The 13696-nt window shown below is 41.4% G+C and overlaps 1 protein-coding gene across 2 annotated transcripts in view; it reads right to left on the minus strand.

Moving 5' to 3' along the window:
* ppm1f (protein phosphatase, Mg2+/Mn2+ dependent, 1F) overlaps positions 1-12057 on the minus strand; it is a 44199-nt gene extending 32142 nt beyond the window's left edge. The window contains exon 1 of one of the 2 annotated variants that reach the window (XM_078421254.1): positions 11935-12057. Coding sequence is in view for 1 of the 2 variants with exons in the window: in XM_078421253.1 (XP_078277379.1) it covers positions 11588-11784 (197 nt within the window). In the remaining variant the exon portion in view is untranslated. Of the gene's footprint in view, positions 1-11587; positions 11821-11934 lie in introns of those variants that run through there. The other variant, XM_078421253.1, reaches the window with a different exon arrangement.
* Between the last annotated feature and the right edge of the window lie 1639 nt (positions 12058-13696).

The following is a 13696-nucleotide window of genomic DNA, read 5'->3' on the forward strand; positions in this document are numbered from 1 at the left end:
ATCAGCCATGATCATATTGAATGGCGGTGCATGTTCGAAGGGCCGAATGGCCTACTCCTGCACCTATTTTCTATGTTTCTATGTTTCTATGTGAAGGTAAGGATCTGAAGTTGATGATTTGGTGAAAAATGTACAATTTAGAACAATCCGAATGATTGATAACTGGATATTTCTGTATGTATGGGCTCTCATCTTGTTTAGCAGCCTCACATGTGGCACCTTATTAAAGGCCTTCTGAATATCCAAGTAAATAACATCCACTGACTCTCCTTTGTCTGTCCTGCTATTTATTTCCACAAAGAATTCCAACAGATGTGTCCAGCAAGATCGCCCCTTCACAAAACCCCTTCACAAATAGCCGGCCTATTTCATCATGTGCTTCTATGTACTCAGAAAGCTCATCCTTAATAATACTCTAAAATCTTAACTACTACTGAAGTCAGGCTAACCAGTTTAGTTTCCCCCCTTGCTCCATTCTTGAATAATGGAATAACATTTTTCAAATTTCCAGTCCTCTGGGACAACTCCTGACAATTGTGATTACTGAAAGATCACTACCAATGCCTCCAGGGTGTATGAGAGTGCTCAGGGAGGGCTAGCACATCTGGAGGGGGAGCTCCTTTGAGGGTAGTTAGTCCACATTTGGCCCCAACTTGGCATCCATCTGACCTGTGGCTCCAAGAAGCTGTTAGCATGTGACAGTGGCCACACCCTGGAAACCGCTTCGGCTGGTGGTCAAAACCAGGTGAGGGTTACTGACGGGTCTCAAACCATCGGTGAGTTTAGGGACTTGCTCAGCCCAGCATTCAAAGTAAGTTCCAGCAGATTGGGTGGAGGAAATGCACTGGAGGGTTCAACGGCCAGGAAGGCGACTCGGCAGTGCACTGCAGAGTGCGAAGGGAGGGCACGAAAGAAGACATGACCATCCACTGCAGCTTAGGGAGTTTCCAGCCGTAACGTCTAACCGTGTCACTGGGATCCAGTTCCTGTGGCAGAGAGGGTGGGGTTGCTCCTGTACGACAGCCTCTCCACCATAATCTCTCCCACGCACAGGTATTTGTGCAAGTTGCACAACCATGCTATGATCATCTATTTATTCATAAAATGCTGGAGTAACTCAGCAGGTCAGGCAGCATCTCGGGAGAGAAGGAATGGGTGACGTTTCGGGTCGAGACCCTTCTTCAGACTGATGATCATCTATGACGGGCCACTACCACTAATGCCTCCACAATCTCTAAAACTACCTTGTTCAGACCTCTAGGGTGTAGTCCATCTGTCCAGTGACATTGGACCTTTCTACTTCTAAAACACATTCTCTTCAGTAATAACAACTCCACTAACTTCTGCCCCCTGACTTCTGCCAATGCTCAAAATTATTTTGTGGCGGAAATGTGTCAGTGGCTTTAATTTTTATTACATTGAATTGTCAATTTTATTGTAAAATAAAAACATTGATTCATTTATATTGTAAAATCTAAATATAATAATTTATAATATATTTAACATATAATTTTGTAGTGATTCATCTTTATTGCAAAAAACATTGTTTCATTTATTTTGGTTCAGGTTTTCAGCTGGATTGAAAGATAATGTTGTTTGCTGTGTTGTAGATGGTATATAATGTTGTTCAAGTTTCCCACTTCCTGGTTCCTGCACCACTTCACTCTGCGCTTAATGTAACTCGCGCCGTTGCCTGACTGCTCTAATTGGCTGCAGGGGTATATATAGACTAAAATAAAAACAAAATCTAGAAAAATCTCCGGTCAAAAACCTTTCATCACAACTGCCTACTAAGTGTTTCCAGCATTCTCTAGTTTTATTTCAGTTTTTCAGCATCAGCTGTTTTTGATATTCAATTTTTATACAAAGGGAGGGTGATTCGACGGGGTAATGCAGTACTTAATACAACTCCGTACATCTTTATAGTATGAGGAAACATAGCAACTAATCCTCTGTTCTGTCTCCCCACATACATTAAGTTCTGTATTTCTAATGCCTTGGGGCAATTTAGAGCAGGGATTTTATATTTCAAACTGAGGCCAATAGCAGTTTGATGGACTATTATGAGTGTTTAATGTCAGCTGTCAGTATTAAACAAATGACTGTTTTGATTTTGGAATTTGGGTGGATATGGATCTCGGAGAATAAAAGGATAATCTGACATCCAATTTAGTTTATCAATGTTCATTTAGTATTGGCTCCTTTAATAGGATTTATCAGAATCATTAGTATTCCTTTTATGTGCATCCAGTCTGATGATGAAAGAGCATGGCAAGAAGTGATGTTTGGCAGCTGTTTGCCATGTGTTGGTAGGTTTCCTGCTTGAATAAACCCCATTTCCTATCACTTGAGTTTAGTTTAGAGAACATACAAACTCCGCACAGCACCTGTAGTCGGGATCGAACCCATGCACTGCAAGCGCTGTAAGGCAACAACTCTACCGCCACCGTGCCACCCCTTTCTGGATCTCTGATAGCGAAATATATATCCATTAAAAGTCTACAGACTTTTATAGCCATTTCAAACATAATGCCAAGACAAAAAGAGCGACAGATGCTGGAATCTTGAGTAAAACACAATGCTGGAGTAACGCAGTGGGTTCGGCAGCATCCCTGAAGTCAAGTCAAGTCAAGTCAATTTTATTTGTATAGCACATTTAAAAACAACCCACGTTAACCAAAGTGCTGCACATCTGATTAGGAAAAAAAAAAGAAACAACATACAGTGGCAGGCGGCCAAACACAACGGCGCGGCCATCTTGAACAAAATGTTTAACTAAAGCAGAATGGTGTCCCGCGGCCGCGCCGCACGATGGAAGGCCCCGCGGCCGAGCCGCACCGGGCGCTGTTCAGTCCCCGCGGCCGAGCCGCACCGGGCGCTGTTCAGTCCCGCGGCCGAGCGTACATAGGCAGGCAAGGTTTTGGGTCGGGATAATTCCAACCACATTATCTCTCACAAGGACTTCATTCCATTCTCTTAGCTTCTCTGATTTCACTGTATTTGCTCTGATGAGATTTTCCATACAGTTGCCCGAGATGTCTTCCTCTTTCTAAACTATTGTTTCTCCTCTGCCGCAGTTATCAGAGACCTTGACTGCATCGCTTCTATTTCTTGGATCTCTGTTATCAGCTATTTCCTCCTGGACAGCCCAAGGATAGAGTTCCCTGCTCCTCACCTACTATGCCAGCCTCCACATAATGTGGGCAATTCTTTGTAATTTCCACCAGCTTCAACGAGATTTCACCACCATACACATCTTCCCTCTCCTCTTGGCATTTCAGAAATCATTGCAGCCATAGCTCCTTGGTGCACTCTCCATCCCCACTAACCCCTCTTTTTGGCATTTTTTCCATACAGCATCAAAAGATGCAACACCTGACTTTTAACCTTTTCTCTTCCCACCCTTGCAAGGTTTTAAACAGTCCTTCCAAGTGAATCGGCAACTCACTTGAATTAAGCATTTAAGTATAGAGTCCTATACTTTGGAGAACGCAAAATCAGATTGAGTGATTGTTTCATGGAACATCTACATTAATTTGACAGGGGTGACTGTCATTCGAATTCTCCACCCATCCCACTCCAACCCATCTGTCTGTGGCCACCATCATGTTAATGACAAAGCCCAACAGAACCTAGAAGTATAACACCTCAACTTTGGAATGGGCGTGGTGCAGCTTTCCAGACTCTGTATCAAATTCTACAAGTTCGGTAACTCGCTTTTTCTGTCTTTAGCTCAATTGACCATTTACTGCAAATCATTCATCTTTCATATTGGATCAGTTGTTCTTTCTCCATTGACAAAGCCTGACCTGTGGAGGTCCAAAGACCTGCATTTCACAACTTTTACATGTATGCATTTGTGCTCTCTCTAAGTTCTCTCAGTTCAAATTTTGTGTTCATTTTCTCTCCCTCGCGAATGGCCACATTAACTCACAGGCCAGATATCTGGCAACACAGGTCTCACCCTGTTAGATACAATTCCTTGTCCTATTCATCCCACCTGTCTATCCTGCAACTTAAATCCATTGCCTCTCTCTTCCTCGGTTCTGAGAAAATACCTGAAACCTGAAGTGTGAAATGTTTCTCTTTCCACAGATACTGTATAAACTGCTAAATAAGTCTGACATTTTCTGCTTTTATTTCAGATTTCTAGCATTGGCAAATATTTGATTTTTTTCAAAAAACATTTCCCTAATCTTGTCGAATGCCATGAACCATAGAAATGTTGTTCCAATGAGTTTTCAGAATTTGTTTGAAATGTTTCAAGCATTGTAAAATTGCAGATGTACTATTCTTACAACTTTCTTTGAACCTATCATAATAGGGAATGAGGGTACATAAAAATCATAATGGCACACACGGGAAATCTGAAATTATCATAGGCTGGAAACACTCAGCAAGCCAGACAGCCTAGAGAAAGAATAAGTTTTAATATTTCAGAACTGAATACGTTTTAATATTTCAGAACTGTAGCCCTTCATCAAAAATTAGAAAGAAACAAGTTAGACAAGATAGAAAAGATTGGGGAGGTCCGTGCGTGGAACAAAAGACATTTCTCTGATTGGGTGAATAAAGTGACAGTTAAGCTTTTTTGTCGTTGTAGTGTTGATAAATTTGTAAAGTATGTGTATTATCATATACTCTGAATTACTGGGACACGTTCAGCTTGTCAGAATATACAAATGAAAGGAATGGGAATAAAGGGGATGGCACCCAAAATAATGATACAAAACAGAAAGAAAGAGAAAGTCGTCTAGTTGGAGAATTGCAGGCCACAACACGCCCAGACAGATGATGGATGTGCTGTTGTTGAGCCTCGTTGTAACAGTAGAGGAGGCCGCAGACAGAGATCAGAGTGGAAGTGGGGTGACATTGTAAAGTGACAGGCAAGTGGAAGCTCAGAATCACTCGCATGGACTGGCGTGCCACAAGGTGATCACCTGCACTGATTTCCCCAACGTGGAGGAAGCCACATTGTGAATATCGAATCTCGGACGTTCTCCTTTCACAAATGCTGCCTGATCTGGTGACTTTTAATGCGAGTACATAATCAAGAATGTTAAACTGGGAACTTGCCCAGAGCAAGGTCTAACAGTTCCAAATAATTTTTTCAAGTTATAAACAAATGGTGGATTCGAAGATTAATACTTTGAAACAAACTTGGTTTTGTCTTCAACTTCACAATGGGTTTGGAGTCCAAATTTACTTTTCTCATCAAGTTACATTCCCAGATCACAAAATAAAACTGCCTGTCTGATGGAAAGATTAAATTTAACCAAGTACCACATTCTTTAAATTCATTCCCACCCATGCTGACGACTATTTGTTTCTAACCAACCCCACCCACACCCCCACATGCATTTTCAAGATTCCTTTTTTTCCTTTGCTGATTTCTTCCAATTTTCAGAAATTCTTCAACGCAAGCATATTATCATTCTGTCACCCTGAACACTTTTCTCCCTAATGCAATAAATCTCTTTAAACTATCAGGCTGTACATTCATAGAGCGATACAGAAACTCACCCTTTTGCTTAACTTTTAGTTATTATTTTATACGTTAATATTTTTTGATATTTTACATTCAACATCTAGCGTGTCTGACAACCTACCCATGACAATCAATGGTATTACCAATTCTTCAGTCAAAGTCAGTGATCAGAACTGAGTATCAGAACCCTTCTGGACCAGGCATCCAGAACAAAGGATGGGTACCCTGCAACAGGTGTTTCATGTATTGAAACCCAAAACATTTTCACCTTCACAAAGTTCAAGTCAAGAGCACGTTAGAACACTCTCCATTTGCCTGCACGAGTGTAGTTTCAACACTATCCTGGACAATATATTCTGCTTGATATACACATGATCCATCACCCTAAGCATTCATTATCACCACACTATGTCAGCAGTATTTACCATCAACAAAATATACTGTAATTGTAATTTCCTAAAACCACAATCACTACCACCAATAAGAAAAGCAGACAAAGCAACTTATTTTTGATGCCATATATCTGTTTACCAAGTGACCTGCTTAAAGATAGATTCTGATTTATTTTCAATATAATGGTGATAAAAGCAGGAGTGTCCAATGCTCACATTTCAAAAGACTGCTATGACATCCTGTCAGAATTGCAAGGAACACCTGTCAAATACAATGAACAAAATCAAAAGAACAATCCTAACTCTTTATAATCTCAATTCAAACCTTCTATTTCTATCTCCTCCTCCTTTCCAGCTATTCACCAGCATAAAAAAATTAAAGATCATTGGTGCCGAATATGACTAAATTCTATTACCTTATAATATATCAATGTAAAATCATATTGTACTTTCATTATACACATGAAAGTAGCAAAAGCTATAGGCTTACTGACCTACATGGAAACATTGCTTGTTCTGCATAATCTACTCATTAACTGGAGCAGTACTGCACCCAAACAGTACTGCACCCAAACAATACAGTACTGCACCCAAACTGAGATCACAAATGTAAGTAATTCCATGGGTCCTTAAAGAAACTTTAAAAATAGATTTCAAGCTGAAGAATCTGCAAAAGGAGAATCTGCAAAAGGAGAATATTTCTAAACAAACAGAACTATCCAAGGATAATATACTTATTTGTTTGACTGCCCACACAATGTTTAAATTAATAGATAACTGTTCACTGGAGCAAGAACTTTTCAATATACTGACAAGCACAAAGTTCTTCCACATCAAAACAACCAGTGAAAAATCAATGACATGACAAATTAAATCAAGCAATACATGAACTTATTTAGACTTGACAGGTGGAACAGTCAAAAGGGAGGGGTTTCCAATCAATTGTCATGGCCATGATTTCTATATTATGAAAGGAATATTTTGTAGTGAGCTTTGGGGAACCTGCAAAGACCAGTGGGCAGAATTGATCACCTGTATATTAAAAGAGCTCCTAGGATCGGATCACTGGTATTAGCTGCATTCAGAAGAGCTGGAGAGAGATATATGCAAGTTGAAGTTACAGTTAAGAGAAAGCTGCATCAGGTCACCAGAGTACAAATCATTGCATAGTATATTGAATATTTTGTCGTTTTATGGACATACAGGTCCGCCACCAATTTTCTGGCACTTTTGGTTCCTGTTTTTTTGCTGGATGATTTGTTTTGCCGGACCAACGGAGGTCTCTGCCTCCTAGGCCAGCGGTGGCCGAGATACTGGCCCACAAAGTCAGCCTCGGAACTCGGCTATGTGAACAAATCTCCTTCCTCCTGCCGAGCCGGAATTCCAGAGCCCCTGCCGCAAGGGGCAGATTCAACTCGCCAATCGGCCACAGTAGTCGGCTATGGGAACAGATCTACCCCCTGCAGCCGGGCCAGAGCTTCAGAGCCCCAGCTGTAGGGGACAAATTTGACCCACCGATCAGTCACGGAAATTTTGATGTGGTCGAGATCTGCCGCCTCACCCGGCCTAGGCACCACATTTCAGGGGGACTTCCAGATGTGATTTCAAGTACACTTTCATAATTTTGTCCAGATTAAGGGAGGTGCTGGATCCCCAGTTGCCAGAAAATCAGTGATGGACCTGTATGTTGTTGTTTTCGGTAATATTTTGTTACATCATCTGTAGTGCTTCAAACTTGCTGCAGCTTGCTTGGTTTAAATATACTTTAAAAAATAATTCCAAGTTGAACTGTGAATATTGACTCGTTTTACCCTTTCAGGCCAAACTCCGATAATAGGTATTACTGCCTACTGGACGATCTAGTGGCATGTCAAAGCACAATTTCTAATCCCCAAAATGTGCCCGATTGCTCAATCATGAATCACACAACTAAGATTGTTGATATTTATGATAGATCTCCGTCTATTTTAGAAACACAGGAGCTTGTTTTTCATTAATACAATATTTTTGAAAATTGGGTTTGGGTGGTGTGCTTGGTAAATCCACTCGCATTTCAGTCGAACCAATCTCTGCTATGTCTCTTCTGCACACAAGGTCAAATACTGATTGCGATGTTCTTGTGAAGTTAAAAATTCCAGATAATAAATAATTTCCAAGTAACACGCACGTTCATTTTCTGTACGTGATTTATCACCTAGCTAACATCAGAATCAAATCCAGAAAATTGCAAGTTACATAAATCCTTTTCCTGCGGCCAAATTTTATTCAGAGGTTACCCTAACTCTTGTTTATGCAGTACAAGAGAAGTATTGTGGCACTCAGCAAATCATGGATTACAAGCAAGGAAGTAACAAGTTAAGCTGCACAGTGCAGAAAAAGGAAATAACAGAAAGGCTGTTAGTTTTGAGACAAAAAGCCACCTGGCCCAAAGGAAGTAAATTCCTTTATCTTGTATAACACAAGAAGAAATAATATTTAGAGGAAGCAACAGGGTCCCAATCCTAACAAAACTTGTAGTAAATAGAAATGGTTATAGGACTGAGCACTGGTATTGCTTATCCACCTGGATAAGAACAGGAAACAAAAGATGAATGCAGTATGTAATCTAGCAAGTGCAATATACACATCAGATGAATAGATTTTATTAAACAATTTTCACTTAATATTTTGCAAGTAACTACCCTTTCCATGGTTTGGGAAGGAACTACAGATGCTGATTTAAAATGAAGATATACACAAAATGCTGCAGTAACATCATTCTAATGATGCTTATAATATAGAAAAATGGGTTTCAAATTAAGCTCCAAATTCACAGCTGGCATGCCACAACCTTCTTGTCTCCAGGTTGTTGGAATTAAGACTTCAAAGGGCATAGGTTTTATATTCCTCCCTTTGTTTCCCTCAGTACAGAGGATGAAACAGATGGAGAACTTTTTATTTATCTACTCTAGTAGTGACTGAGACCTTTAAGGCACAATATTTTCCTGAACAAATGAGAGTGAATGAAAAATGGCCTTCAGCTGTCACAGCAGTTACCTACCAGGCCAAAAATGTCAAGAAGGGTGGCGATCCAAGGAAATTAGGTGAGATGCAAAGAGGAGAGATAAAATTGTTCATAAAAGCAAGTCTGAGGATTAGGAGCGGATCAGAATTCAAAGGAAGACAGAAAGATTAAGAGGGGAAAATGGAGTATGATTGCAAAGTTGGAGGGAACATATACACTGACAGTAAAAATCTATACACAAAGAAAAAGAGGTTAGTGAAAGAACTTGAAAGTTGTGCTGGCCAGAAATGGGGCAAATTATAACAGGAAACAACAAAATGAGAGAACCATACTCTCTCACAGAGAAGAACATGACTAAACTCCCAGATATATTTGGCAACAAAGGATCTACTGGGAGAGATTGAAGGAATTCATTATTACTGTTGAAATGGTGCTAAGAAAGCGAGCAGCTGACATATCGGCAGGGCCAGATAATCTATTTAAGAGTAACAAAGAGCATATTTTGAAAAGACTAAACAGATTGTGATCATCTCCTGAAATTCTTCAGACTGAATAAGTAGTCCCAGCAGATTAACGGGTGGCAAATGTAATCCTGCTATTTTAAAAGGGGAATAAAAGCAGGAACGGACAAACTTCTGTAATAGGAAAAATGCTAGAATTTATTTTTTAAAGATGTAATAACATAACGCTTCGAAAGCATTGACGCAATTGAATGGTCTTCTCCAGTAGCTGAGAACTGATAAAGGTGATCTCAGGACCAGTTCAACTAACTGTATTATTTGTCGGAAGGAACTGCACCATACACCAAAGATAGACACAAAATGCTGGAGTAAATCAGCGGGTCGAGCAACATCTCTGGCTCCGTCTCTCCCCCACCCTCGTTGCTAGTTTCACTGTTCTTATCCCTTCATTTTCACCTCCTCAGCCAACAATGGACCATAGTGGGCTCTTTGGCCATCGGAATAGTCTCTGCTTTGTTCTGTATCTTTCCATACCTCTGGTTTCCCTCTCCCTTGATTCTCAGTCTGAAGAAGGATCTCAACCCAAAACATCACCTATTCCTTTTCTTTAGAGATGCTGCCTGACTTGCTGAGTTACTCAAGCATTTTGTGTCCATCTTCTATATAAACAGTTTTCTTGCAGATCTTTTGTCACTTCCTGCTGACTTCAGCAAGGCATTTGATAAGGATCAAACTGGAAAACTGCTCTGGAAGGTTGGACTGCATAGGATCCAGGGAGAGCTAGCTGACTGGATAGAGAATTGTCTTAATGGAAGGAAGCAGGTGATGGTGGATGGTTGTTTTTCAGAGCAGAGGCCTGTGACTTGTGGTGCACCTCAGAGATTGGTGTTGAGTCCATTTGTTGTTAGTGGTTTATATCAGCAATTTGGATAAGAACCTACAAGGCATGATTAGCAGATGATACCAAAGAAGATAGTATCGTAGATCGTGAAGGTGGTTATCAAAAATTACAGCAGGATCTTGATCAGTTGGGCTAAGGAATGGTTAATGGAGTTTAATGCAGATAAGTGCGAGGTATTGCTTTTTGAGAAGTCAAATCAGAGCAGGACCTTCACAGTGAATAGCAGGGCCATGGGGAGCGTTGTAGAACCAAATAATCAAGGAGTGCAGATACATAGTTCCTGAGAGTAGGTCACAGGTAGATAGAGTGATCAAGAAGTCTTTTGGTACTTTGACCTTCATCAGTCAGGGTTTTGTGAAAAAAAGATAGATTGAGTATAGAAGTTGTGAAGTTATATTGTACAGGTCATTAATAATTTTTCTGTCGTGATGAAAGGCCATCGAGCCAAAACGTTAACTAAGTTTCCCTCCGCACACATGTTTTCTGGTCGGCTGAGTATTTTCAACATTGCCATTTTAATTTCAGAACCCCACTCACTTGCTCAAAACAAAGTGCCGGAGTAACTCAGTGGATCAGTGGAATTAATAGGCAAAGTTTTGGGTCAGTACCGTTCTTCGTACTGATTGTGGTAGGGGGGAAAATAGCTGGAAAATTGAGGTGGAGTAGAGGCAAAGCCTGGCAAGTGATTGGTGGATACGCAAGTGATAGGTGGACAGCATCTGCATTTCCTTGCATCTCCACTCACTTTCTATTTTCTCCGTAATGTAGCCTTTAAAAAAGTCCGCACTACTCTCGACAAGGTGCGTTCCAGATCACAATCTTAAGAAAAGCTGGGTTCCCTTAAGCCACGTCTTTTTTTTCTTCAGGTCACTTTAAATCCCTCTATTCTGGTTGACATTTTTAAAGCGACGGAAGTCGAAAATGTAAGGAAAAAGAAGTTGCTGGACTTGCCGAGTGTTTCCAGCTTTTTACGTTATTTGTCTGCTATATGGATTCTATCAAAACACCTCGATTTTGAACATTTTTGCTCAACTTCTTGGAAACTCTTAGCTTCTTGCCTAACTAACATCCCCACTGCATATACTCTGCATTGTTTTAAGTGATGTTTGCGGCATTGTCCGTTACCTCTTCAAAATAAAGTTTAATTTCAAGTTACTGTCATAGCTTCGCCGGGCTTGTTTTCAAATGCAATGAGGTGAGTGGAAAACGACGCTGCCCCTCTGTCCCGTTCACGTGTACGGTTAGTGCAACGCTGGCCATAAATCCGACAGTTACAGCCCACGGTGTAACTTTCAGGGGACTGGGATCAGCGGAGACCGATCCCCCGGGCTGCACCCTCACCTGTCCCGCAGCAGCTTCAGCCCCATGTCGACGCTCTCTCCCTCCACCTCCTCCCAGCTCAACGCCGCGCTCTGCAGCCGCACGGGTAACGAATTGTCGGGGCCTAAGGGGGCCGGGAAGTCCCGCACCAAGGCCTGCAGGACCCGCTGTGCCTCGGTCTCCATCTGGGGCTCGCTGTTCTCCGGCAAAGCACTCATGGCTCCCTCATTCCCTCCCGGCCGCCGCTGGCGCCGGACTAACGGCCAACGCGCGCGCTTGCGAACTGCCCCGCACATGCGCCGAGCCCGCGCTCCTTCTCACCCGCACGCATGCGCACCCTGGGTCGTGGTCTTGCACGTATTATTTACCGTCAACTGGTATTTCGATAATTTGCACCTTCCAGAACGATCCATCATCTCACAGCAGATAAAAACAACTGGAGAAAATACGGGATTAGGTTCCACCACTGGCTGTTACAGCCTGTTCAGTTATTCTTTGTGTAACACAGTGCGCAGACGCGGGGAAATGGCGTTCCCCTACCGGGCAGAAGCCGACAGTGCAGGAAGGAACTGCAGATGCTGGTTTACACCGAAGATAAGACACAAAATGCTGGAGTAACTCAGCGGGACAGGCAGCATCTCTGGAGAGAAGGAATGGGTGACGTTTCGGGTTGAGACCCTTCTTCAGAAAGCAAGCAAACGGCACATGTCCCGATAAACTTTTACTGTCAACGTACCTGTCCTAATGTATTTTTTTAACGTTGCAATTGGACCAAAGACCTAAGAATCTGCAGGTGTTGGAATCTTCAGCAAAACACAAAGTGCTGGAGTAACTCAGGCAGCACATCGGGAATAAATTGAACAGGCATTTTAAATCTCATTTGATAATCATATTTACATAAAAATACACTTATTCAAAAACACATTAAAGGACCAGAGAATTAATTAAAAAGTAATTGAATGTCAACATCTACCCTTTCAATCAAGGTTCACGATCTCATTCAATACTGTAAATGGATGGCATAATGTCAAGTCTCACCTCCGACCTCCACCCTGTAGTCATCAAGCAGGGAATCAGAAATGATCTGACCCGCAAAAGGACCTCCTTTCAGAGCTACTGTAAAAAAAGGCATATTGATATATGGCCATTGATATTGAGGAATTAATTAATGGCAAAGCATCAAAGTAGTTAGGTTGAAAATAGACACAAAATGCTGGAGTAACTCAGTGGGATAGGCAGCATCTCTGGAGAGAAGGAATGGGTGTCGTTTCAGGTTGAAACCCTTCTTCAAAGTAGTTAGGCTGTCATGGATTGGCTCCAGTTTTAGGTTGGTTTCTCAAGAGGTTGAGATGGTTGAAAATATTTGCAAACTTGTCTCAGACTTGAGCAGCATTTCCAATTATGATGCCATAATTGAGGATGAGGAAGGTTTACAGACTCTTTAGTTACTTGATTAGCTGTAGCCTGATATTTGGAACTGATGTAACAGGATGGATGAAATTTGGTCTCATCTGTTGGTTCATAGCAAAACTACAATTGAAAGATTGTCCAGCGATAAAAGTTCAGTAAAATGAGTACATTAGTAGAGTGGTTAAATAACTAAAAGACCATAGAGGCCTATTGCTCCAAAGACCCAACCTTAAAACCTATCATGGAAGCTGAAGAATTTAATAATTACTCAAGTAATTAAATACATTCTTGAATTAAGGAGCATGTATTAGCAACGGTGATCATGAATTATCAGACTTCTGTAAATCCTACCCAGTTCACTAATGCCCATCAAAGAAGGGAACCTATTGCCTGGTCTTGTGCAACTAATGTACTTGCCTGAAAAGTGCCTTCAGAAATAACCTGACATTATCAGTAAAAACATAATTGAATATCCACACAGCTGATGTAATTCCCATGTATATCGCCAGGTGGCAACCCTACGTCAGGTCAATGCAGATGAAGAACCTGCTAAAAAGGGATATGCTGTCTCCCAATGGATGAAGCCAAGTTTGCAGTGTACACTGAAGTCTAGCAAGAGCTTCAAAAATGTGAAGATAGACACAAAATGCTGGAGTAACTCAGCAGGACAGGCAGCATCACTGGAGAGGAATGAGTGACGTTTCGGGTCGAGACCCCTCT

This window comes from Rhinoraja longicauda, chromosome 25, assembly GCF_053455715.1.
Source record: "Rhinoraja longicauda isolate Sanriku21f chromosome 25, sRhiLon1.1, whole genome shotgun sequence".
NCBI lineage: Eukaryota > Metazoa > Chordata > Chondrichthyes > Rajiformes > Arhynchobatidae > Rhinoraja > Rhinoraja longicauda.